At 51.5% G+C, this 25,544-nt stretch overlaps 1 protein-coding gene across 1 annotated transcript; it reads right to left on the bottom strand.

Annotated features, from left to right (window-relative positions):
- Window positions 1-9,612: 9,612 nt before the first annotated feature.
- SART1 (spliceosome associated factor 1, recruiter of U4/U6.U5 tri-snRNP) lies at window positions 9,613-24,884 on the bottom strand. The gene is made up of 20 exons (XM_026004397.2): window positions 24,486-24,884; window positions 22,654-22,711; window positions 22,216-22,271; window positions 21,540-21,666; window positions 21,312-21,417; window positions 20,527-20,604; window positions 20,320-20,419; window positions 20,086-20,228; window positions 19,801-20,007; window positions 18,359-18,483; window positions 18,145-18,278; window positions 17,897-18,039; window positions 12,065-12,238; window positions 11,742-11,852; window positions 11,317-11,404; window positions 10,862-10,952; window positions 10,616-10,751; window positions 10,033-10,122; window positions 9,798-9,919; window positions 9,613-9,697 (listed from the first exon to the last, which is right to left on the bottom strand). Exons 1-20 carry the CDS (start codon window positions 24,796-24,798, stop codon window positions 9,679-9,681), a joined length of 2,421 nt encoding a protein of 806 aa, XP_025860182.1. The 5' UTR covers window positions 24,799-24,884; the 3' UTR covers window positions 9,613-9,678.
- Window positions 24,885-25,544: the final 660 nt, after the last annotated feature.

The following is a 25,544-nucleotide window of genomic DNA, read 5'->3' as shown; positions in this document are numbered from 1 at the left end:
ACTTTAAGTTTCTTTTTTCTTTTTCTTTTTAAGATTTATTTGTTTTTTTTAGAGGGGGAAGGGGCTGAGGGAGAGGAAGAGAGAGAGAATCTTTTTTTTTTAAAGATTTATTTTTATTTATTTATGATAGTCACAGAGAGAGAGAGAGGCAGAGACACAGGCAGAGGGAGAAGCAGGCTCCATGCAGGGAGCCGGACGTGGGATTCGATCCTGGGTCTCCAGGATCGCGCCCCGGGCCAAAGGCAGGCGCCAAACCGCTGCGCCACCCAGGGATTCCGAGAGAGAGAATCTTAAGCAGACTCTGCGCCAAGCATAGAGCCTAATGTGAGGCTCCATCTCACCACCCTGAGATCACAGCCCAAGCTGATTTTAGTATATGTGCTGCGGAAGCGAGCACCACAGCCCAAGCTGAAATCAAGAGTCAGACGCTCAGCCAACTGCACCACCCAGGCACCTGCACTTTAAGTTTCTTATTGAAGGGACGCCTGGGTAGCTCAGCAGTTGACCTTCTGTCTTTGGCTCAGGGCGCAGTCCTGGTCCTGGGATTGAGTCCTGCATCGGACTCCCTGCATGCAGCCTGTTTCTCCCTGTCTGTGTCTGCCTCTCTCTCCGTGTGTGTCTCTCATGAATATATAAGAAATAAAATAAAATAAAAATTCTTATTGAAGAATAGGCATACAATAAAGTACACAAACAATAAGTATACAGCTCAATATATTTTCACAAAGTGAGCAAACACTCATGTATCCAGCATCCAGATGAAGAAATGAAACATGTCCACCCCGGCTTCCTACTTGCTCCTCATTGCTCCATTTCAATCTCTATCCCCAAAAACAATATACTTACTTCTAGCAGTGTAAATTACTTTTGACTGTCTTTATAGTCATGGAAACAATGTGTACGATTTTATATGTGGCTTATAGTGTACTGTGTCTATGAGAGTCACCCATGGCTTTAATTCTATTATATGAATATCCACCATTTATCCGTTCTACTTTTTTTTTTTTTAAGATTTTATTTATTTATTAATGAGAGACACAGAGAGAAACAGAGAGGCAGAGACACAGGCAAAGGGAGAAGTAGGCTCCATGCAAGGAGCCTGACGTGGGACTTGATCCAAGGTCTCCAGAATCACACCCTGGGCTGAAGGCGGCGCTAAACTGCTGAGCCACCCAGGCTGCCCCCATTCTACTATTAATGGACATTTGGGTTGTTTCCAGTTTGGGATGGTAATAAATAGAGCTGTTCTGAACATTCTTGTTCATGCTTTTGGCTGAACATACATTTTTCTGTTGCTAAGCCAACATATTTTTTGCTCTCTTCTTTTTAAAGTTTTATAATAGGAATTTTCAAGTATCCTCAAAAGTAGATGAAATGGAATAGCAAACCCATGAAACCCATAACCCAGCTTTGATAAACATCATCTTGGGAGCCCAGACTCATATGTCCCCATGTTTTTCTTTTCTTTCTTTATTTTTCAATGTCAGAGGAACTTAAAGCAAATTCCAGATCTCATTCCAACCTCCTGGTTGTACACATTGTAATGTACATATCATATGCATAATATATGTACACATATATGTTTCTCTAGCAGAGGATTTTTTCTTAACATAACCATCATGCCCGTATCATACTCAATCACATTTCCTGATTTTATAGTCTGTGTTCAGATTGCTCTGATAATCTTAAAAATGTTTCTCTATCCTGTTTGTGTGAGGGTCCAAACAGGGTCTGTCTGCATTGTTCATTCCTGTGGATGTCTCTATGTCTCTTTCATCTATCACAGTCCCCTCTCACCATTTCTCATGACTTTTATTTTTGGTGAAATGAGTTCACTTGCTTGCGGACTGCCCACGCATGATTTGGCTGATTGCATCCTTGTGGTGATGTCTAATGTGCTCTGCTGACCGTTTTTCATGTAGACTGGCAGGTACATTTAGAAGCTATTATTTTGTTTTTTTTTTTTAATCTTTTATTTATTTATGATAGTCACAGAGAGAGAGAGAGAGAGAGAGGCAGAGTCATAGGCAGATGGAGAAGCAGGCTCCATGCACCGGGAACCCGACGTGGGATTCGATCCCCGGTCTCCAGGATTGCGCCCTGGGCCGAAGGCAGGTGCTAAACCGCTGCACCACCCAGGGATCCCTAGAAGCTATTATTTTGGAAAGAACACTTCACAGGCGATGCTTGTGCATCACATCAGGAGGCGTGTTCTGCTTTTTGTTTTGCTTTTGCTTTTAAATTAATATATCTTTATTTTTAAATTTTATTTAAATTCAATGAATTAACAAATAATGTCTTATTGGTTTCAGAGGTCAAGGTCAGTGATGCATCAGTCTTATATAACACCCAGTGCTCATCACATCACGTGTCCTCCTTCATGCCCATCCCCCAGTTACCCCGTCCCCCAGAGTGTTCTGATTTTAATGATGTGACAATTGACTCATGGGTTCAGGAGTTGTTGGCAAAATGCACCAGTTATAAAGTCCCCTATCAACCTTCATGTGATGGTTTTAGCAGCTGTTGATCATGCTCACCTACATCCTTCATTAACTAGGCATTATGAAATGGTGATTTTTCTAATTAGATCATTAGTTCCGTAGTCTTAGCTGAAATTTTTCTAAAAGGAAAAGCTTTTCATTATCAGGTATTTGGTTACCCTGAAATATAATCAAGTACAAGACAGGCAAGAAGTCTTGATTTTTTTTCTTTTTTCTTTTTTTTTTTTTTTTTTTTAGCACCAATTTCAACATAAATATTTGGTGCCTATACTAGCCAGAGCCCAGTCAGGAGACAGAAACTAACTATACCAACTACTTCAATGGTGAAAATATCATCTAAAGAAATATTAAACGAGGTCTTTAGGAATTAAGAAGGCAGAACAGTGAACAGGGAGGTATCGCAGAACAACTAGAGGGAGAGCGAGCTCCCCTAGAGCTGGGGGAGAAAGGGAAGAGTTGGGGATGATTAGACCTCAGAAGCGGGCAGGCGGGAGGGGCCCCACATTGCTGGGGGACCAACAGCCCCGGAGCACTGCTCAGCTGAGCCGCAAACCCCCAGCACTTCTCATCCTTGTCCTAGTTGTAGAGGAGACCTGGTGGACAGGGGGCGGGGGTGGGGGGGTGGGGACGGACACGGATACCTTGACACCTTCATTACCAGCATTGTGCCCAAGCAACCTCTCAAAGTGGCTGAATTTTAAGTCTTATTATGAACTCATGATTTTTAAAAAATGTATTTGAGTGTGTTTGAACCCATGCAGTCATTAATACTTTTGATGCTTAAATCGTCCCATCTCTGGCTAGTGGCAGTCCCTTCAGGTGGCTCCTGTGTCAATTTGACAAGACCCCAATAGTATTTCATACCTTCCTTGCTGTCTAGCGTGATGAGATATGTCAGACTTTTCTTGCATATTTTCTTTTTTTTTTTTTAATTTTTTATTTATTTATGATAGTCACACAGAGAGAGAGAGAGAGAGGCAGAGACACAGGCAGAGGGAGAAGCAGGCTCCATGCACCGGGAGCCCGACGCGGGATTCGATCCCGGGTCTCCAGGATCGCGCCCTGGACCAAAGGCAGGCACCAAACCGCTGCGCCACCTAGGGATCCCGAATGTATTTCTTTTGAAACAAAAAATGAATTACGGGGGTGCCTGGTTGGGAAGTCTAAAAAGTATGCCACTCTTCATCTCAGGGTCATGAGTTCAAGTCCCATATTCAGTGTAGAGCCTTACTTAAGCAGGCAAAAAACACAAATTATGACTTCATACTGATATTTATAATTCAAAAGTAAGATTACAAGATTGTATATAAATTTAAAACTTACATCTGTTATGCAAAATATTTGGCTCCTAATAATATTAACATTATTATTTATTAGCTATGTAAACATATGTGTTAAAATAGCTACACACTATCAGTACTAACAATAAACACATTATTTAATAAACTATTAAACACATTTAAGATTTCTTAAATTTAATTAATTTCTTTTTTTTTTTTAAATCAGACTTCTTTTTTTTTTTTAATTTTTTATTTATTTATGATAGTCACAGAGAGAGAGAGAGAGGCAGAGACACAGGCAGAGGGAGAAGCAGGCTCCATGCACTGGGAGCCCGACGTGGGATTCGATCCCGGATCCCCAGGATCGCGCCCTGGGCCAAAGGCAGGCGCCAAACCGCTGCGCCACCCAGGGATCCCAAATTTAATTAATTTCTTAATGGTTCTTTTTTCCTCAGTAGATATCCCAGTAAGGGTGCAAGGTCAAAATGATGTATTTTAAAATCATTCAAGGGGCTCCTAGCTAGCTCAGTTGGTGGAGTACGCAACTCTTGATCTTGGGGTCGTAAGTTCAAGTCCCACACTGAGGGTAGAGATTACTTTAAAAAATAAAATCTTTAAAAGTTTTTTTTTTAAGATTTACTTATTTGAGGAATACCTGGGTGGCTCAGTGGTTGAGCGTCTCCCTTTGGCTCAGGCTGTGATCCCAGGGTTCTGGGATCAAGTCCCACATCAGGCTCTCCCGAAAGGAGCCTGTTTCTCCCTCTGCCTATTTCTCTGCCTCTGTGTCTCTCATGAATAAATAAATAAAGGCTCTTTAAAAAAAAAAAAAAGATTTATTTATTTGAGAGGGAAAGAGAAGGAAGAGGCAGAGAGAGAGAATCCGGAAGTAGACTGCCTGCTGAGTGTGGAGCCCCACACGGGGCTCCATGCCAGGACCCTGAGATCATGACCTATGCCAAAATCAAGAGCCAGCCATTTAACATATTGAGCCACCCAAGCACTCCCTCCAAAATAAAACCAAAAAAAAGAAAGAAAGAAAGCGTCTCCCTCAGGATCAGCTGTGAAAATCTCATTGCTTTAAAAACAAAATCATTCAAAATAATTATTTGTTATGCTGTGTTGTTTATGCAATCACTTGATATAAAATTGGGTTCATTTGTTTATTTACACTTTTAGGGACTGCTTTATTAACTTTTAAAAAATAATGTGGGGCAGCCCAGGTGGCTCAGCAGTTTAGCGCCACCTTCAGCCCAGGGTGTGATGTGTCCCAGGTCAGGCTCCCTGCATGGAGCCTGCTTCTCCCTCTGCCTGTGTCTCTGCCTCTCTCTGTGTGTGTCTCTCGTGAATAAATAAATAAAATATTTTTTAAAAATAATGTAAAGGGGTGCCTGCGTGGCTCAGTGAGTAAAGCGACTGCCTTTGGCTCAGGTCATGATCCCAGGGTCCTGGGATGAAGTTATGCATAGCGTGGAGCTCCCTGCTCAGCCGGGAGTGTGCTTCTCCCTCTACCCCTCCTCCCTGATTATGCTCTCTCTCTCTCACACACTCTCTCAAATAAAATCTTTAAAAGATAAGTAAATAGAAATAATGTAAAATATTTACCTGGTTTCAAAGTTAAAATTAAAAAACAAGACACATCAGAGAAGAGCAGACTTCTTCCATGTCTCCACTTATTTTTTCTTCCATTGTTTCTTTTAGATGAGATTATTTGAATATATTAATACTCCCTCCCTTTGCTCACTCAAAAGTTCAGAGGTCTGTGTAGCTTTAGCAGTCTCGATTCTTCAAGATTTGCTCTTAGAATTTTACAGGGAACATATACTCCTTTGTACAAAAAACAACTGGACTCTAAAAAAAACGATGTCTTCTGAGACTGAAAGCCTTTAGGTGGAGCCAGGCCAGAGAAGCCTCTGCTGGGTGGGGAGTGGGTGCTGCAGCCCAAGCAGAGTGAGGAAGGCATCCCTGCCTATCAGTGGGGGTGAGGTCTGAGCAGCCTGGGGGCCTGGAGGGCTGGGGGTGGTAGCCAGTGGGGGCAAGGGGAGCCTGAAGGCAGTGAGGGGTGTTGTGGGGGTGGAGGGAGGAAGACATCTGCACTGGGGGCAGAGGTGGCATCAATGGCCCAGCCAAGAAGCACTGGAAAATGGGTGAAATGGGAAGAAGTGGATGATGGCCAGGAGACTAGATACATACTGGAAACTGATCCAAGAAGTCAGTATCTTGAAGAGAAAGGGAGGCAGGCTCCCCATTATCAGAGAAGGGCATTAGATGTGAAAAGAAGCAGCACAGAATGAGCCCTGTTGGTGTTGGACTGGAATTGGAGCAATCACCGTTTTCAATACCCGCAGGTACAGAGAAATGAATACAGATGGAAGGGTGATCTGTTGGTTTCTTAGCTCCATCACTGAGAGGGCTTGAAAGCGGGGACACCTCCTAGCAGTGAGCACACACAACACCCAGACCTTGGGTTTTAATACTGCCTTCACCAAAAGGAATCGGGTGCTCTGGGGAAATGGCCCATTCCAGGTGGAGGGCAGAGTGAGTGCAGCCAAACCTTGGAGCATTAAAGAATGATGGACACATCAGGGGTGCCTGGGGGGCTCATTCGGTAAGCATCTGCCTTTGGCTCAGGTCATGATCCCAGGGTCCTGGGATGGAGCCCCACTTCAGGCTCCCTGCTCTGCGGGGAGTCTGCGTCTCCCTTTTCCTCTGCTGCTCCCCCTGCTTGTGTGTTCTGTTAAATAAATAAAATGTTTTTAAAAAATGATGAATGCGTTAAAAAGCTTCCAGGGGCTCCCACTGGAAAAACTTGGGAAATCTGAAGTGGGAGCTTCTCTCTCCATCTGGGAGCTGAGGAGCAGGGGCTCAGTGGGGTTAGGAAACACACCAGGAGACTGACCCGTCACCAAGGACAGAAGGAGAATTTGAATGCTCCTGCCGCCACACACCCCCTCCTCTGGTAAACAGTCCCTTCTGGGTCCTTGACATTGAAACCCCAGAGGCTTGAGAGTGCAGAGCCAGCCTCCTTCAGCAGCCCGAGCCAAGCCCCACCTGAGGACGCCAGTGGAGACAGGTGGGGTGCGGGCTCCAGGGGACAGTTGTGGGTTCAGCACCTCATGGGCAGACAGGTAAGAATTCAGCCCACCTGCTCCAGTCTGGGCACAGTCCAGAGGGGCACCTCTTTCCTATTGCATGGGATACCCTGCCTGAGCCCCCAGGGTAGGAAGTGAAGCCCCAGGGTGAAGGCTTCCAAGTTCAGCCAGCACCCCTTTGGAGGGGGCAGGGAGAAAAGGAGGGACTCTGCTGGATCCGGAAGGGGGCAGGTTCTGGTCCTGTGGGCTTGACAGACCTTCCCCCACAACAGGAAACACAGAACAGGCCATTAACTGCTGGGTACGGGCCCTGGAACTTGACGGGCTTGGGGGTACCCGGGAAGAGGGTGGGCACAACCCAGAGCCAGAACCAGGTCCCGCTGGAACCAGGAGGGGAGCGGTCCGCCCCTGCTCACTGCCCAGCTCCCGCCTGCTTCTGACAGTTGGCCTCTGTGTGGGGGAGCCCACCACGCTCCCAGAAGGGCCTCCCTGAGAGCTGAGCTGGGCAGGGGGTGGAGAAGGGGTCCCAGGTGGCCCCTGGGTCTTTTAGTGAGGGTGTTGGTGGGTGCTGGTGGCAGAGAAGGAAGATGCTGGCAACGGGCTAAATGGGCTTCTGTAAGTTACGGCTGTGCTCTCTGGAGCCCTTCTGAGGGGCCAGGCCCCACGTGGAAGCCAGGCCTCCAGTCCTGTTCACACCGGGTGTTGTCCTAGCTCCAGGGCTGCCTGACCCATCAGACCCGGCAGGCGGTCTGGCCCTGCTCATCCCCCGCCTGCCACCAGCTCAGTCCATAGGTACTGAAGTAACAGAAAGATGAATGTCCTCAACCACGCTTGACACCAGCTCTGGAAGCCTGAGACCATGTCCCCTGTTTTGCAAGTAATACCGAGACTGGGGACCCAGTGGTAAGTCGCCCAAGGTCAGGACAGCAGGTCAATGGAAAAGCCACCCTGCTGGCTCCGGCCCCCAGGCCCAGGCTGGGAGCTCTCCACCCTCACGGCAGCCTCGCAGTGGCAGTACTAGCCCTGTGGGGGCCCATCTGGGCAGGTGAGGGTGCTGGGGCCCCTCCACAGACCAGCAGACCTGGGATGCGCCCTTTCCCTGGCTCTGCCTCCCCTACGGGATCAGGCCTCAACAGATTTGGTGGCCCTGGGCTCCCCAATCTCATGGGGGCCAAGTGGACTCCTTGCTGCCTCCCAGCTCCAGCCAGATGGGTAGGCACAGCCTGGGAGGGGGCGAGCATCAGGGGAGGGAAGAGCAAGCACCTGGCCTGGAGGTTGGCAGCCGGTGTGGGAAGAGGAAGCAGGCAGACAGCACCGCCCAGGGGGCTTCCTGGAGGTGGCCCCAAAGTGTCCCCGGAAGCCTCTCCTAGTCCCTAGTGCACCATTTACATCTACTCAGGTATGAGGGTCAGAGTCAGGAGGCAGCTTGGGCCAGAATGGATCAGTTTGACCCTGGTCCACTGTTGCTCCAGACAAGGCCTTGGCCGTTTTCTGGCTCTGATGGTGGTGACAAAGTTCTAAGTGACCGCTGCTGCAGAGGAGCCGCATGAGCTCTGATTTGAGCACAGCCAGTGGGGGGGCGGGGGGGCGGGGGGCCCTGTGCCGAGCTCAGGCCTTGTGTGCACACCACTAGATGGGTCTCGTGAGCTCCTGGAGGAACGCTGTGTCCAGGTGCTGCAAGCCTGCAGCCTCCCTGAGGGACCGGAGTGGCAGCCAAGGTGAAAATGACGTCAGAGGGAGACCCCCACACAAAGGGTCGGCAAGCTCAAGGAAGTGCCATGTGACGGCTTGCTAGGTTTGTCACGCCACTGTCACCATGAGCATTCCCTTAGAGCGAGCAGCTGTGTTGTCCTTGCTCAGGTGCTTTCCAAGATCACTTAAACCAGCCTTTTCTTCTACTTTCATTAAAACAAAAAAAAAGCTGTGAACTGCCTAGAACGCTCTTGGGCCTCGGATGGGGCAGGACCCCAGTTCTGACTCCCATGGGAGCCCCTGGTGGCCCTGCCCTCCATTCGGGGCTCTGGCACGTTCCTGGGGAGATGTCCTTCAGAGCTCACTTCCCTGAGTACCCACACGTGGAGCCAAGGCAGCGAGGAGCGTGGTGGCCCCCTCACCCTGCGGGGAGCCCGGCCCATTAACCCACAGAGTCCTGGGCCCCAGGCCGGTGGTTTGTGTAGCAACGGTCGCTGGGAGACGGAGGCTGGGAGACGGAGGCGCTAAAAACACCTCCACTAGTCCCCTAAAGCCAGCCCTGTTGGGGATAAGGTGTGACCTTTGACAAGCAGCCAGGCACCGTAAGACACGGACTCTCAGGGGTGAGGGGGTGGAGAAAATCAACCGACTGGCTTCTCTGGCCAGCTGGGGCCCAGGGCAGGGGTACAGGACTTTCCTAGAGGCTCTGGACGGTTCTCTCCCTCATCTCTTTTAGTTATCTGTGTCACTAGGTGGCCGGGTCATACCCAGCAGACGCCAGACCGAAGCCACCTCTAAGGGGACGGGCTCACCTCTAAATCCAGTTGGATGAATGAATGAACAAACTCATTTTATCTTCACAAGACATCCTGTGAAACAGCTGTTTTGACAGTATGAATGACAGAACTAAGGCTCTGAGAAGTTGGGTGACTTGCCTGAGGTCACACAGCCACCAGGGCAAGCCCAAGGGCAGTGCTGTGGATGCTCTTCCCAGCACTGCCTGCCCCTCCTCCCAGGTCTGACCCTGGAATCTGCACCATGACAAAGGAGGAAAAAATAAGGAGGGAACTTTATTTAATATTAAAGTCGGGGAGGGGGTCAGAAAGGAGATCAGCTTCATTTGGTGATGGTGTTCCTGCGGAGAGAAGAGGGGCATGAGGCTGAAAACCTTCCCACCACGTCAGGCCCAGTGCTGTCCCTCAGCCCTCCCCCCTCGGCCCAGCTTCCCAACTCACGCATTCATGCTCTTGCCGCTGCCACTGAGCACGATGTACGGCGTCTTCTGGGCCTTCTGCTTCTCCTGGAGCAAGGCCACCGTGCCCAGGGGTGTGTCGCTGGAGCTCATCTTCTTCAGGAGCTGTAGGGTGCGGGCCAGTCAGCACAGGGCAGGAGTGGGTCCCTGTCCACCAACCACCCCAGCGCCAGCAGATGTGGAAGCCCCCCCCCCCCACGTCCCAGTGGGTCACCCACCGCCTCCTCATCTAGCTTCTTCATCCGTCGCTCTGTCTTCATCTTGCCTGAGCCTTTCCCATGGAAGCGATGGGAGAGCTGCCGGAAAGCCTGGGACACGGGCAGGAACCGTGTTAGAGCCACCTGTCCCCAGAGGGAAGGGCCATGGCCCTAGCACTGGGGGCTCCCCAGAGTCAGGGAGTTGGGCATGGGGGCTGGATGTGCTGCAATGGGGGCACTTGGGATCCTGAATGAGGCGGAGGCTGGGGCTGGGTTTGAGGGCAGCACACCCGTGGTGGTGGGAGCTGGGAGCAGGTAAGGCAGGAGCAAGGGACAGTGAGCACACATCAGCCCAAGGCCTGCACACCACCTGCCAGAAAGGTGGCCCCCCAGGGTAGGTGAAGCCATGGGGGGGGGCAGGTGGGCAAAGGAACCAAGCCTATGACGGGGCCTGCTGTGCTCACCGGGACACAGAGGTGGCAACACTTCACCAGCTCCCCAGCCAGCGGTCGGCTGAGCCGAGACCCACAGTGCAGCTCTGCCTCGGGTGGGAAGGACAGGGGCCCTGCCTCTCTGTGACTCGGTCACTGCCAGCCCTGCTCACCTCCTTGGGAGTGAGCTTTCGGCCTGTCTCATCCACGTACTCAATCTTCACATCGGGTTTGTAGCCATCCTTCTCCTTGAAGTCCTGGGTAAAACCGCGGTATTCCTCCCGCCGGCTGTACTTGTCGTCGATGGCCCTGGACCGAGAAAAGGGACCCTCAGGGCCAGCCACTGCCCGCCCTGCTTGGGTTCCTGGTGGCTCCCAGCTGGCGCCAGCCCATGCCCCTGCCTGCGCTGCCACACTCACATCTTGTCCTCGATGCAGTACACGGCTGACGGTAGGGATTTGTTGGGTGCCTTCACCCGGGCCACCTTCTGTACCGTGGTTTCCAGCAGCCCTGGGGACAGGTGGCGGTCAGACTCCAAGTGGCCTGCCCTCAGGGGGGTGCGGCCCAGGCCCAGTAAATATGGCAGGGTCCTCATGCCAGGGTCTCTCTGTGCCAGGGCCTGACTGCTTCAACTGCCCCGATTTTCCCCAGCTACAACTGGCACTTGAAGGGTGAGTGGTGCTTTGTGGGACTAAGTGGTAAAGTTGTCAAAAATGGAGTGACACAGAGCCAAGAGGCCAGATGCTGCAACAACTTCCCCCAAACTGGGTGCAGATGAGTAGCTCTCAGGTCCCAGGGGAGCGGCTCAAGGCCCCAGGGGGACCAGAGGAAGCTGTGCCAGCACTCTGCCCCTCCAAGGCTCACAGCCCCTCACCTTTGTTTTGACACAGCAGCAGGGCAGCTGCCAGCCCTCTGTTCACGATGGGCTCCTCATCCAGGATGGTGGTGGAGGAGGCAGAGAACTGAGGGGGAGCACACGGGGACACAGGTGGTAAGTGGGCCGCAGGGGCTCCTCGCCCTCTTGCCCCCATCACCCCCACCACATACCACTGTGGTCCTTCCTGGGACCAGGCGCTATGCCACAGTACTGCCATGATACCATGAACTTTACAGAGTGAGAGAGCAAGGCTCTGGGACAACAGGCCACTTGCTCAAGGTCCCCCAACAAGGAAGGGGCAGAGCTGGGGCTGGAGCCTGGGTGGGTGGCCTCAAACCCCAGCCTCTACCCCTTCCGCCTGTGGGCTGTGGTCTCCTACTCTGCTATCCCCCCACCCCAGCCTTGTGCCCCGCGCCCCTCACATCCTGCTGCTGCTTCTCCTCATCCAGGTTGACTGTGCTCCAGCCGATGTTCTCCTCCCCATCAGACTCAGAGCCACCGTTGGCTGAGCGCTCCTCGTCTCGCTCAAAGTCCTAGGGGTTAGAAGACCAGGGTCAGCCCAGGAGCCCCAGCCCCCAGCCAGCCTAACCCACCCACTAACCCTTGGAGCACCAAGGCTTGTTACCAGCTATGCAAAACCTGACAGGGACCTGTCAGCACGGAAAACCCAAACCAGGAGCGAAGGGGAAGGGATGGGAGGAGGAAGGGAAGGAGGAGAGGAGAGGTAGGCTGCCTGAAAACCCACCATTAGCTCTTCTTGCTCCTCCCGGTTGCCGGCCAGCCCATAGGTGGGGATCTCCCCCAAAGTGCGGCAGAACTCCGACGTGGCATTGAACACGATGGCCCCCTTCCGTTCTGGATCTTCGTCCTCCTCCCAGCCCCGCTGGCGAGATTCCAGCTTCTTCACAATCTCCACCACCTGGGGGAGGGAACAGCTGTGGGCAAACCCAGAAGTTTCTGGGGGAGGTGCCACTGAGACCCAGAAACCCAGAATCCTCCCTGATGGCAGTAAGACAAGCCTTCCTACTCTCCTACTGTCCACAAAAGACCTCTGACTGGTCTCTGCTTCCTCCCTGACTCCCAGTCCAAACTCCACTCTGCACCTACACCCATCTCATTCCTCTGCTGCAAAGCCATCGATGGCTCCCTTTTGCCCTTTTTTTTTTTTTTTTTTTAGATTTTTTTTTTTTTAATTTATTTATTCTTGAGAGATAGAAGGAGAGACAGAGCCAGAGACACAGGCAGAGACAGAGCCAGAGACACAGGCAGAGGGAGAAGCAGGCTCCATGCACCGGGAGCCCGACGTGGGATTCGATCCCAGGTCTCCAGGATCGTGCCCTGGGCCAAAGGCAGGCGCCAAACCACTGCGCCACCCAGGGATCCCGTCCCTTTTGCCCTTTAAATTAATATCCAAAATGCGACATGGCCCTTGTCCAAAGCCCCACAGCCTCACATCTCCCTCCCGGATCAGAGCACATCAGGGCTTCTTGCCACTTCACTACCATCCACCCTTCACCCGACAAACTCCTGTTTCAGGGCTCAACTAAACACAGCTTCTTCTAGAATCCTTCTCTGAGGCCACAGGCTGGGAAGATGCCATGTGGAACTCCAACAGACTTCTGGCACTCACCCCTTCTGCCCTGCTCCTCCCTCAGACTACCCTCCTACCCAGCATGGCTCCAAGACCCCTCATATATCCGCCCCAGACACCATCGACTGAACCCACTGTCCCCTCTGCTGACTGTATCATTCCCATAAGTAGACAGGGTGGCCTAGTATTTCCACTCTTTCCACCCCGCAGTCTCACTGCTTCCCCCTGACAGCACACTCCTGAGAGAAGTCTCCCATCACCATGCCACTCAACATCCCTTCCTTCCATGTTGTTACACGATATTTATTTTTTTAATGAATGGCAACATAAATGTAAACAGGTTCTAACACACGTTTTTAAAAACAATAACAACCACGCACACACCCAGGTACCCATCATCCAGTCTGAGAAACACTATTAATACCCTTTCAAAGCCTGAGTGTCTCCTTATCCCTTGTTTGTGGTCATGATTCAGGGGCTTTTATTTATAGTTTTTCCACATAAGGACCTATCCACAAACAGGGTATTATTTTGTTGTGCATTTTTTAAAACAGTATATCATCTGAATCTGATTCCCCTAAGATTTCCTTTTTAAAATACACATATATAGGGATGCCTGGGTGGCTTGGCGGTTGAGCGTCTGCCTTTGGCTCAGGGTGTGATCCCGGGATCGAGGCCCGCATCGGGCTTCCTGCATGGAGCCTGCTTCTCCCTCTGCCTGTGTCCCTGCCACACACCCCGCCCCCCATGAATAAATGAATAAAATCTTTTAAATAAGTAAATAGAGCGATAAAATACACACATATACATATATATATTTAATTCATCTTGACCCGAATGGCTGTATTTCTTAGCTTTTCACTGCAGAATCATATTCCACGATAAACGCATCTTAATCTAGCTTCCTTGCACACTGTGGATGGACTGTGGATGGTGGGGATGGCTGTACAATGTGAATGGATTTAACAATTCAATAGAATTGAACATTTAAAAATGGTTAAGTTGGTAAATTTTATGTTCTATGTATTTTAATGTAATTTAAGAAAGGAAAAAAAAAAACTTTCTCTGCAACAAAGTCACAAACATGATTTCCTTAACCTTGTTCTAGAATGTTAATTCTTTACTTTTAAGTTATCTGTAAATAAATTCTGTGTGAGATACACACCCAATTTCACTTTCTCCCCCAAATTGGTAACTGGCTGTCCATACAGGCCTTGCTGAACTGGGTGCCCTTCCCACTGGGTCAATAGCTGTCCTATGTGTGCTCCTGGACCCTCCACTTGGTCTTGGCCCTGTCAGTCTGTCCTTCCACCATTACTTCACCATCTTAGTTACCACAACGACATAAAGGGATCGCTGTTAGAGCAAGGCCCACCACTTTATTATTCAAGGCGCCTTGGCTTTTTTTGGCCCTTTGATCTTCCAAGTAAACTCAGAAATAGCTTTTCAGGTTCCACAAAAATCCCTTTGGGATTTTTACTGGAATTGCATTTATTTACTTATTTATATTTTAAAGATTTTATTTTCTCATGAGAGACAGAGAGAGGGAGGCGGGGGGGGGGGGGGGGGCGCACCGGCAAAGGCAGAGGGAGAAGCAGGCTCCATGCAGGGAGCCTGATGTGGAACTCGATCCCGGGACTCCAGGATCATGCCCTGGGCTGAAGGCAGGCGCTAAACTGTTGAGCCACCCAGGGATCCCCTGGAATTGCATTTAATCTACAAATTAGTTTGAGGAAATGAACATCTTTACACTACCGAGTCCTACCTATGAACACAGTAGTTATGGACTGAAGTGTGTCCTCCCAGAATTCGTATATTCAAACCCCACCCATGGGGTGACTGTATTTAGAAACAGAACCTTTAAGGAGATGGTTAAAGTTGAAGGATGCCATAAGGGCAGGGCCCTAACCCAGTAGTTTGGTGTCCTCATAAAAGAAAAGGACAGCAAGGACATAGGCACTCAGGGAAAAGGCCATGAGAAGACACAGCAGGAAGACGGCCACCTACAAGCCTCAGGAGAAACCAGACCTACCAACACCTTGATCTTGAACTTCCAGACTCCAAAACTTTGAGAAGTAAATTTCTGCTGCTTAAGCCACCCAGTCTGTGACATTCTGTCACGGCAGCCCTAGCTGCCTAAAACCATAGTCTATCTATTTATGTCTTCTTCAATGTCTTTCAAAGATGGACTGCAACTTCCCCCATAGAGATCTATCTCACACACCATTTATTCCTTTTTATTTTGTTGCAATCGGCTTCTCTCTTATCCATTTTGTTATCACTTATCTATGCTACTTTACTATTTATACTGCTTTCACAAACAGTACCTTTTTTAAAGTTATACTTTCTCTCTCTTGTTGGTGTGTGGAAACACAACTGGCTCTCATCTGGTAATCTTGTACCTGGCAGCCTTGCTGAAACTTGTGTGGTCTGGCTCTCAGTTCCCACCACCGCACCCCGGAAGACCACGATTTAGACAAGACCATCAGTGACCTCCATGTTGCCCAATCCAAAGGTCAATGCTCATCCCCAATACCCAAGTTCTCTGGAGCATGTGTCACAGATGCTTACACGCTTCCTTCAAGAGCCACTTGTCACGTGACTTCAGGACCTTGTCACGTGACCCTCTCCTCTTTGCTACCCTCACGCACTTTCCCTTCTCCACACTCACTGTCCTGATGACTCCAGCTGATCCTAGGACTTTAAATGACTTCTGCATTTATAACTCCAGTCTCAGCCTTTCCCTTAAAGTTCAAATTCACATATCCAACTGCCTGTTTAGTATCAAATACCCCTAATAGAAAAGCACTTTTTATTAGACTTAACCAAAACTGAACATTTTGTTATCTCCCCCAGCTCTTCCCATCTCAGGAATGGCCTTATCCTCTCCTTAACTCAGCAAGAGGCCAGCTGTTCAAGTCAGAATTCTTGGGAGTCATCCTTAACTTCTTGTACCCACTCACAATCTTGCACACAATCTACAAATGAACGCTGTTGATTCTACCCTCAAAATGCATCCCAAATACAGCCACTTCCTCCTGTTTCTGCGGCTACCATCACAGTCAACGTCATTCCAACTGGATGTCTGCAACAGCCTTCCACTGCTTTTCCTCCAAAGACAGAACTCTGATGGCTAAATCTACCGCAACAGCAAGTCTGCCTGAATGGCCCGTGACCATCTCCTTCCCTGTAACACTCCCTGTGGTTCCTGCCCCTGCAGCCATGCAGGCCTCAGCCAACTTCCTGAGCAAGCCCAGTGGCTCGTGTCTCAGGGTCTCAGGGGCCAGGTGCTCCCTCACCTTGGACTGCGCCCTTAGATGTCACTGATACTTACACTTCATCTGGATCTCAATGGTCACCTCCTCGGGGAAGCCCACCCTGACCAGAAGACCTAAAACGGGAGTGCTTCTTCACTCCTCATCTCTCCACTACCTGGCCTTTTCCTGTTTCTGCTCAGTGGTTTTCCTACTGGATGTTGTTTATGTCTTCTTTCATGTCCTCTCACTAGAACAAAAGTTCCACAAGGACAGACTTCTGCACTCTTGGTTATCCTCATTCACACCCCCTTTGGCTACCGCCCCATTTCTCTGACCCTCTTTGCAGCAGCGGTGGACAGCATACAGCCCACCACCTGTTCTTGCCAACCAAGCCTTTTTGGATTATAGCCACGCCCACTCACCACACCATCCAGGGCCGTGTTCCCTGCTGCAGCAGAGCACCTGGGTCACTGCTGCCGAGACCACCCGTCGCTGCACCTCCAACATTCACACAGTCCACCTGCTCTCGCTCTGAGGGACTGTCCCCAATTGCTGGCCTGGCTTCCTTACCTCCTCAGTCTTGCTGACTCTATTATTCCAAATCGGACCTGTCTCTCAGGAATTAGAAGACTCCCTACTCCCCCTCCTCAAAAGCCCTACTTGGCTGCTGTGCCGCCCACTCCCATGGCTCTCTTCCAGCTCAGGGGCTGCTGCTTCTCTGACCCCACTGCAGGAGCCCCCACGGGCTGGGCCCTGGGGACTCACTGCTCCAGTCTCTCCCCCCTGAGCTGGGAGGGGTAGGGTGAAAAGCGTGGACTTTGGAGTCAGGCTGTTCAAACCCAAGCTCTGCCACTTACCAGCCATGTAACCCCAGGTCACTTCCCTAAGGCCTCTATGCCTCAGTTTCCTCATCTATAAAACGGAGATAACAGAACCTTCCTCACAAGGTGTTGCAGTGAACATCAAGTCACTGGATATACAAAGCACGCAAGCAGGGCCTGGCCCAGGCAAGTGCCCACTGAGGGTCAACAGTGCTCATGGCCACAAGGCCCCACTGGCCTCTGCCCGGCTCACACTGCCAGGCCCTCAAGTGTTCTAGGCTACTCCTCCCAAGAACACCTGCTGGCTCTACCACCTGAGTGCCCAGTCTGCCCACCCACATCCACCCTGAATCTCTGCAAGATTGGCTCCTCGTTGTTATTTATGTCTCAGCTCAAATGCCATCCCCTGCAAGGTCTCCCCTCAAAAGCAGACCCAAGACTCCAGCCCTCCAGCCATCTGCTCCGCTTTCCACAGACGGTCTGCCCAGCTCCAGGTGCTACCAGAAGTGCTGTGTGCGCATGTGCACACATGCTTACTGCTACCCTGCCCTCAGGCCACAGCTAGAGAGGCAGCTCCAAGAACACAGGGCCCCTCGCTGTCCTGTTCACCAGTGATACCCCCACCCCCAGGGACAATCCTTACTCCCAGGAGGAATGCAACACCCAGCCATAGAAGGAGAGAAGACAGGGAAGGCTCCAACTTTAAAATATCTTGAGAGCAAAACACTGGTTGATCTTAAAGAAATCTGCTAACAATATGACATTACATACACAAAAAAGATCCAAACTGGAATGAAGGTGCCATGTTCCTGAGGACAGGTCACCATGGACACGCCTGTCCCTAAAGGCCCTGGCCCTGAGGAGGCTAGCATGCCCCCACCCCACGCTCAGCCCCTGGGCCGCCTCACCTTCTCACCGCTGTCTCGCAGCTGCTGGAGTTGCTGGAGCTGCCGCAGGCGGCGTCCCTTCTCCAGCTGCTTCTGCAGCTCCAGCTCCGCCTCATCCTCCTCCAGCACCTCTGGGGACCCTGACTGTGGTCCTCCAGCCTCTTCTGAAAGAAACACAGGGAAGACCTGCTCAGATCACCTCCTTGCCCAGGGCCCCTCAGCCCGGCCCTTGCCACCCTCACCCTGCCCCGGCTGGACAGGCCCCTCACCCTCATCACTGATGTCCATGTTCTCCACACGGGTGTCATCTGACTGCAGGGGCTGAGGTGCCGGTTCCTTGTCCTCCTCCTCTGGGGCCTCTTCATCGGCCTCAGGCACTCGGCGCCGGCCCCGGCCCCGCAGCCTGTGGGAAGAGGCCTCTCGGGTGAGTGTGGGCCCTAGGCCAGTCCAACCCCCATACTGCAACCTGATCTCCAAGCCCACCTAGACCCGAAGTCCCCATCTTGAGTCTGGTCCCCAAGAGGTAGCAAGTCATCGGCCCGCACTACCACCTCCTTCTCTTTCTTGCGGATCTTCTTCACCCTCCGTTTGGTCTTTTTAAAAGTTACCTGAGAGGAAGAAAAGAAAAATGAGACATGAAATGGGGAAGGCGGGCAGCCATGAGCCCACAAGAATGAATGCTATTAAAAAAAAAAAAAAGTTTAATTAGAAGGTGGGGGAGCGAGGGGTGGGAAGAGCAGGGAAAAGAATCTTTTTTTTTTTTTTTAAGATTTTATTTATTTATTCATTACAGAGAAAGAGAGAGAGACAGAGACAGAGACACAGGCAGGAGAAGCAGGCTCCATGCAAAGAGCCTGATGCGGAACTTGATCCCTGAACTCCGGGATCACGCCCTGAGCCGAAGGCAGAAGCTCAACCACTGAGCCACCCAGGTGTCCCGGAAAAAGAATCTTAAGGAGACTCACGTCCAGCATGGAGCCCATCAAAGGGCTCCATCTCACCACCTTGAGATCATGGCCTGAGCTGAAATCAAGAGTCAGATGCTTAATTGAGCCACCCAGGCATCCCAAGGATGAATGCTTCTTTAGCATTCCTCCACACCAGCCACTGTTCTAAGTACTTTACAAACACAAACAACATGTGACATAAGGGGGATCCCTGGGTAGCTCAGCGGTTTAGCGCCTGCCTTTGGCCCAGGGCGTGATCCTGGAGTCCTGGGATTGAGTCCCGCGTCAGGCTCCCTGCATGGAGCCTGTTTCTCCCTCCTCCTATGTCTCTGCCTCTCTCTCTGTGTAAATAAAGAAATCTTTAAAAAAAAATGTGACATAGGTGTGACTTCATCCCACTTGTGAGATGAGGAAAACCAAGGCCCAGAGAGGCTAAGTTCCTTACTGAAGGTCACCTAACTCCTGAATGGGAAGGCAGGATTGTGAAGAGAGAGCTCTTATTCTTCTGGTTCCAGAATCCTGCTCTTAATCACAAAGCCAAGAGATCTACTGAGCCAGAGATCTACCTCTGTGTTCACAATCATCCCAGATACAAAATCCACACACAGCTATAAAATTACCACTTACCCACATTGTCACTAATCCTCACGACACCCCTCAAGAGATGGCTCCCACCATTCCCATTTCAAACGGGTGCCACAAGCTCACAGTTAAATGACTCATCCAAGGCACAAGCTGGCTACGTGGCAGAGCTCGAACACGAACTCAGAACCATCTGTGTCAACAGTCCCTGTTCTGTCTACAGCCATCGTCCCCCTCCAGTACCTCCCTAGGGCTGTCATATGCTGCTTACCCACGAGGGCCAAGCCCCTCATACTCGCTCTTCCTCCACAGCTCCCCCCATAGTACAAGACCCCCAGAGGAGAGGGAGGAATCTCCACCCCAATTACAAGTGCAGGTGGAGGCCGCAGGGCTCACCATCTCCTCAGGCGTGAGGTACTCAGAGGCGAGTCGAGGCCCCACTGTGCTCAGCGACTGAGCCTGTAGTCGCAACTTGGCCCGGATCTCCTCCAGCTCCCGCTCTCGTAAGCCATCAGCAGTGCCACCCTGCTCCAGGCGGAATGAGTGTGGCCGCTCGCCCTCAAGCTCCTCATCATACTTGGACAGGATAGAGCGGGGTTTTTGCTGCAAAACAAGAGGTACAGATTGGGACCCAGCCTGGCTCCTGAAAAGCCACAGACCCCATCTTGCTGCCTAGCCTGCCTGTGCCAAGTCATCCACGCTCTCATCCTCTGCGTAGGGCAGGTAGTCAGGTTTCTTCTTCCGCAACTCCACATTTTTCTCCGCCCGCTCTTTATCTACTAGGTTCACGTTCACCAGTACATCCTCCTCCTCCTGCAGCACACCTGCAGAGAGGGCAGGAGCAACAGCCATTCAGGTTTGTCCTCGATTCAGCAGGGCCTACGCCCCCAACCAGAGCACCGGAGCTCAACCCACCTTTGTCCTTAAGGGTGAGGATCACAGTCTCCCCTTCTCGAAAGGAATCAATAGCATGTTCCACAGTGAGGCCCTGTAGGTCCCGGGCACTGTACAGGTCCTACAAGGGAGGAGAAATGTCCAGCTAAGTCAGGAGTCCTGACCCATCCAGCCCTGGGATCCCAGCACAAAGTACAACAGCGCTTGGCACCCTGTTCTCAGCCTCACCTGCCGCCTCTGCCCAAACTCCTCCTCCACCAGAGTGCTGACTCCAAACTCTTGGTCCATCTCCTCCAGCAGTTTGGCCTATGGGATGAGAGAGGGGTAACCAGTGACCTCAGGCCATTCAGCATCACTGGAAGACCCGTGGGACTTTACCAGGTGGGAGTACAAAAAACAAAAACAAACAAACAAACAAACAAAAAAAAAAAAACAGGGAAGCCCAGGTGGCTCAGTGGTTTAGCGCCATCTTTAGCCCAGGGCCTGGTCCTGGAGAGCCAGGATCGAGTCCCACATCAGGCTCCCTGCATGGAGCCTCCTTCTCCCTCTGCCTATGCCTCTGCCTCTCTCTCCTCTCTGTGTATTCTCATGAATAAATAAATAAATCTTAAAAAAACAAAACAGGGATCCCTGGGTGGCGCAGCGGTTTGGCGCCTGCCTTTGGCCCAGGGCGCGATCCTGGAGACCCGGGATCGAATCCCACGTCGGGCTCCCGGTGCATGGAGCCTGCTTCTCCCTCTGCCTGTGTCTCTGCCTCTCTCTCTATCTCTCTGTGACTATCATAAATAAATAAAAATTAAAAAAAAAATTTAAAAACAAAACAAAACAAAACAAAACGAAAAACCAGCAGGCCTTGTAGGCCAGCTGCTAAGAATTCCAAAACAGATGCCACTGACCACGGATCTCCGACCTCTCTGAGCCCAGTCACCTCCCAAGGACAAGTCTCCTGCTTCACCAGCCAGGCAGGTTACCAGAGGCAATGAGCAACCACCCCCAACTGCCCAGGCGCTCACCCTCTTCTCTGCCAAGTCCTTCTCCTTCTGAAGCTGCCGACTCCTCTCAATCCAGGCTGCAGTGTCATCCAGCCAGGGGTCATCCTCCCCCAGTGTCTTTATCTTTCTGAAAAAGGAACAAAGTGGCCTTCTGGGGAACCCCACTCCTGCTCCCCACACCTGACTCAAGAGCTCCTTGGCAGCCTCCTCAGATTCTTCCCTTGCCCACCCTGGCTGGGACCTCCTCACCCCAGCTTTTGGTTCAGGAGGCGCTTTTCTTTGGCGGCTGCCAGCTTCTCTCGTAGCTCCTCTCGCTGTCTCAAGGCCATGGGATTGATGACATCAGCTGCCACGGGCTCCTCCTTGGTGCCCGTCTCTGGAAGGGGGGCCCAGACGTGAGGCTATGCCTGCCCATGGCTGGTGGGGAGAGGAGGGAGCCACTCACCCTGCCCCCTTCCAGCTCAGGGGGTCAGAAGGGGCCAGGAGAAGGGGAGTGAATCCTTCACCTCCCTCCTCCTACTTCCTTCCCGCACAGCATGACGGGATCCTCCACACCTTGTAAGCATCCTCACCTCCCATCATGCATTAAGAAACAAATGAACCCAACACCTGCATAGCCCAGATCAGTTTGCAGCAACTACGCATGTATCTTGGTCTAGCTAATGCTGCCTCACAGCCAGAGCAAGCAACTATGCTAGCCATATGAACTTAAAGAATAAGCCTATTCCCAGCCCTCCGCTGTGACACTAGGGAGAAGCCTGTGCCTATCCACAAGGATGTGTACACACACACACATACACACACACGGCCACTAAATGGTGCTGAACCTGTGCCATAACCCCATCCTCCTCAAAGACCCCTTCAGATGGTCTTTCTCCTCCACCCAAATGCCCTCCCTCACCCCCATCCTCAGTCCCACACTCACCCTTCTTGACAGCATTGACTTCCAAGGGTTTCAGCCCCAACTTTGCCCGGAGTTTACTGAGGACAAGAGATACACATGTTAGGAGCTGCCAACAAAATAGGGACATCAGAGACATTTCTGGATAGAGAGTGAAAACAGGATGGAACTGAGAAGTCCTAAGGGTCCCCAAAGCAGAGACTGACCCAGGCAGCCAAGGATATTGGGAAGGATGCTGGCTTCCAAATCAGGGAACACAGGCACTAGGCCTGGCCTGCCCCTAACCAGCAGAAGACCATCTTTCTCTTGGGTCTTAGCGTCTTTTCTGTAACTCAAATGGTTATACGTCATTTCCAATTCCAGTCAGAATACCTTAGTGTGTGAATGGTCCCCCAGGAAACTGTCCCAGAAGCCCTCTATCTCAGAAAATAAAAGTAGAAACATCAGGGAGACAGAACTTACTTGGTCTCCTCGATGCTAAGAGATGAGGCATCTCCTGAGCTACTTTTGGAGCTGGCAGCTGGAACAAGAAGTATAGTTCAGGAGCTGAACAAAGGGCCAACAAACCACATCTTTGGCTCGAGCTCTGCAGGGACCTCCCTTACCCATACCCGGGCCCTACTGAGATGCTCGAAAACAGCAACCTTCCTCCATCTCAGTAGCTCCTTCCATCTCAGTCCCAATCTCTTGAGACCCCAACATAACCTTCCTCTCCTGCCCCAAAAGGGCCAACCTTTTTGCAGCCTTCACTCTGCCTCCTCTCCACTTCTGTACATTCTGTTTTCAGCCCACACTGCCCTCCTTGGCCTAACTCTGATAGACAAGATCCTAACCAAATGCAGAGACCAACTGCCACCTCCTTCTGAACTCCTATTTAATTATTGGTCAGAATGAACTGCTCTCTCCTGAACTCCACAGCTCATCACTCACTTCCAGGTCTGTTTCTCCCCACTGGACAGGGACTGTGTTAGCAGCATGACTGTGTTCTCTGTGCAGTTTATCCAGTCAAGAAATACACTTATTGGTCCCTGTTTTGTGATGGATAGTGAGGATGCTGAGATAAAGTAGCTTTTCAGACTTCCTCTACTCATCTCTCAATCAGCAAGTAACTTCGGAACACAACACACAGACAGAGGCTAGACGCCACCAGATGGAACTTCCCCACCCAGGTGCTACCACCTGCTCATCCTTCCTGCGTCCCCACCCCATAACCTACCTCTTCCCCCATACCTTACCTGGACCCTGGATCCCAACCTTTCTAGGCTCTCTCCAAGGTCACCAGCCTCCTTATTTCTAAATCCAACGGATTCTTTTCAGCTCAAATTTCCTTTATTTTCTGTGGTGTGTGTGACACCATCGACTATTCTTTGCAACAGACCCCATGACACAAGATTCTATAGTTTTCTTTTCTGGATATTGTACCACCAAGCATTCTTATAGCCTCTTGCTCTACCTACTACGAAAATGCTGGCATTTTTAAGGTTCTACGGTCCACTCCTTACTCTCTTGCCAGGCTTCATTTGCCACCTGATTTACTTATGACTTCCAAATTGCTCTATCCAGCCCAAACCCTATCGGGTGCAATGCTCTCCACAACTGAACTCTCTCCCCTCAAAAGTCTGCTTCTCTCCCAAAGTCCTCAATTTCAGTAGACACAACCACCCACCCAGTTGCTCAAACCAAAATTTAAGGAGCCATCCTCATTTCCTTCTTACCCCCACCCAAGTGCTAAGCTCTAATTCCTCCTCCAAAATAGTTCTTCAATCTGTTCAGGTCTCTCCACCCTCCGCTGCCTCAGCACACGCCACTATCAATCCTCACGTGGCCTCCAGTCTTGACTATTTTTGAACCAGTTCTCAATCTAGGAATCTTTGCAAAATATGATCAACTCATTCCTCAGCTTAAATCCATGGCTCTCTACCACCCTCAAGACAAAATTCAAATTTCTGTAGGGCCCTTTGTGCTCCGACCGGTTTCCTATCTCTGCTATGAACCCTACCCGGTTTGCCCAATATCAGGTTTCTCCTTGGTTCTGCACAAACTAGTACAACTTCATGGATTCATTCACTCAACAAATAAGGGCCTGTGAGGTGCCAATTTTGAGAAAACAGAAAACCTCTGCCCTCGCAGAGGTTAGTAGAGAGAGACAACTTTTAATCCCAAATAGGAAGACTCTTTAATAACTGCTGACGGAGACAGCGTCGGGGTGCCGGAGCCGCAGCGCTCGGCTCGCACCCAGGCCAGACCGCCCGCCCCGGGACACCCCGCCCCGCCCCCACAGGCCCCGCCCTCACCGGCCTCGTAGCCGTCATCGCGCTTCTCCCGCTTCACGCGCCGCTCTGAGGGCTCAGCCTGGCTGCGCTCCCGCCCGTGCGCGCCGCTGCGTGTCTCGGCTTCGGTCCCGCGCCGCCCGCCCCCGCGCTCGCCCCCACGCTCCCGACTCCGCTTCCGACGTTCGCCACCGCTGCTCCCGCCACCGCCGCTCCGGTGCTTGTGTTTTTTGTGCTCCCGGTGCCGCGGCGGCTGCTCGGTGGCGCCCCCGGTGCTGGCCGCCGCCGTCGTCCCGGCCGCCTCTTTCTCCCCACGGTGCTTCTTTGACGACCCCATGGTGGTACGTCCGCCCCGAGCCCGGCCGCCGCCGAGCCCCGACGACGCAAAATGGAAATACTTCCGGGTCGCCCGGCAGCCGCTGTCGTGTTGCCGGAAACCAAGAGCGGCTGCTTCCGCCGTTCGCCTCGGTGCCTGCCCCAAGGGCTCACGGGAAGGCCGGGATTGGAGCCCGGCTGCGTATTTGCGGAGCTGTTGGTCTGGGTGGGGGTCTTCAAAGTGCGTGCGTGCACCCGGTGTGGGGGTTACAAGCCTTGAACTATAAGCCCTTAAAGCCGGCAATCTGGGAGCTGGAAGCGCCCCCCCCCCAGCCACCAGACGCTCCCTGCCTCACGGTTTTACCGGTTTTACCGTGCACCACGCCCGCCGCTCCAGTCGGCATCCTCCTGGTGGGCTCCACCCGCCCCCACCCCCTCGTCGTGGCTCCATCGGGTGTGGGACGCCGCAGCTTGTTTTGAGACCCAGCCCAGCCTCTGAGTCCCTACACCCAATATTATCAAATGCTGTCTTTCCACCTTACTCGTATTGGGTTCTTTTTTCCTTGTTTTTTGTTTCTTTTTTTTAAGATCTAGTTATTTGAGAGAGCGAATAAGTAGGAGCGGCAAGGAGAGAGAGACAAGGGCCAGCTGAACCCTGAGATCCGGACCTGAGCCGAAACCAAGAGTGGGAGACGCCGCCCAGGCACCCCCCTCACCTTGGATTGGGTTTTTAAATCTGTACTTTGAACCCCCAGAAACTGCAAATTT

Source organism: Vulpes vulpes, chromosome 5 (assembly GCF_048418805.1).
Source record: "Vulpes vulpes isolate BD-2025 chromosome 5, VulVul3, whole genome shotgun sequence".
In the NCBI taxonomy this organism is placed as follows: Eukaryota; Metazoa; Chordata; class Mammalia; order Carnivora; family Canidae; genus Vulpes; species Vulpes vulpes.
The sequence above is the reverse complement of the archived record's forward strand: the minus strand, read 5'-3'. Positions and strand labels throughout refer to the sequence as shown.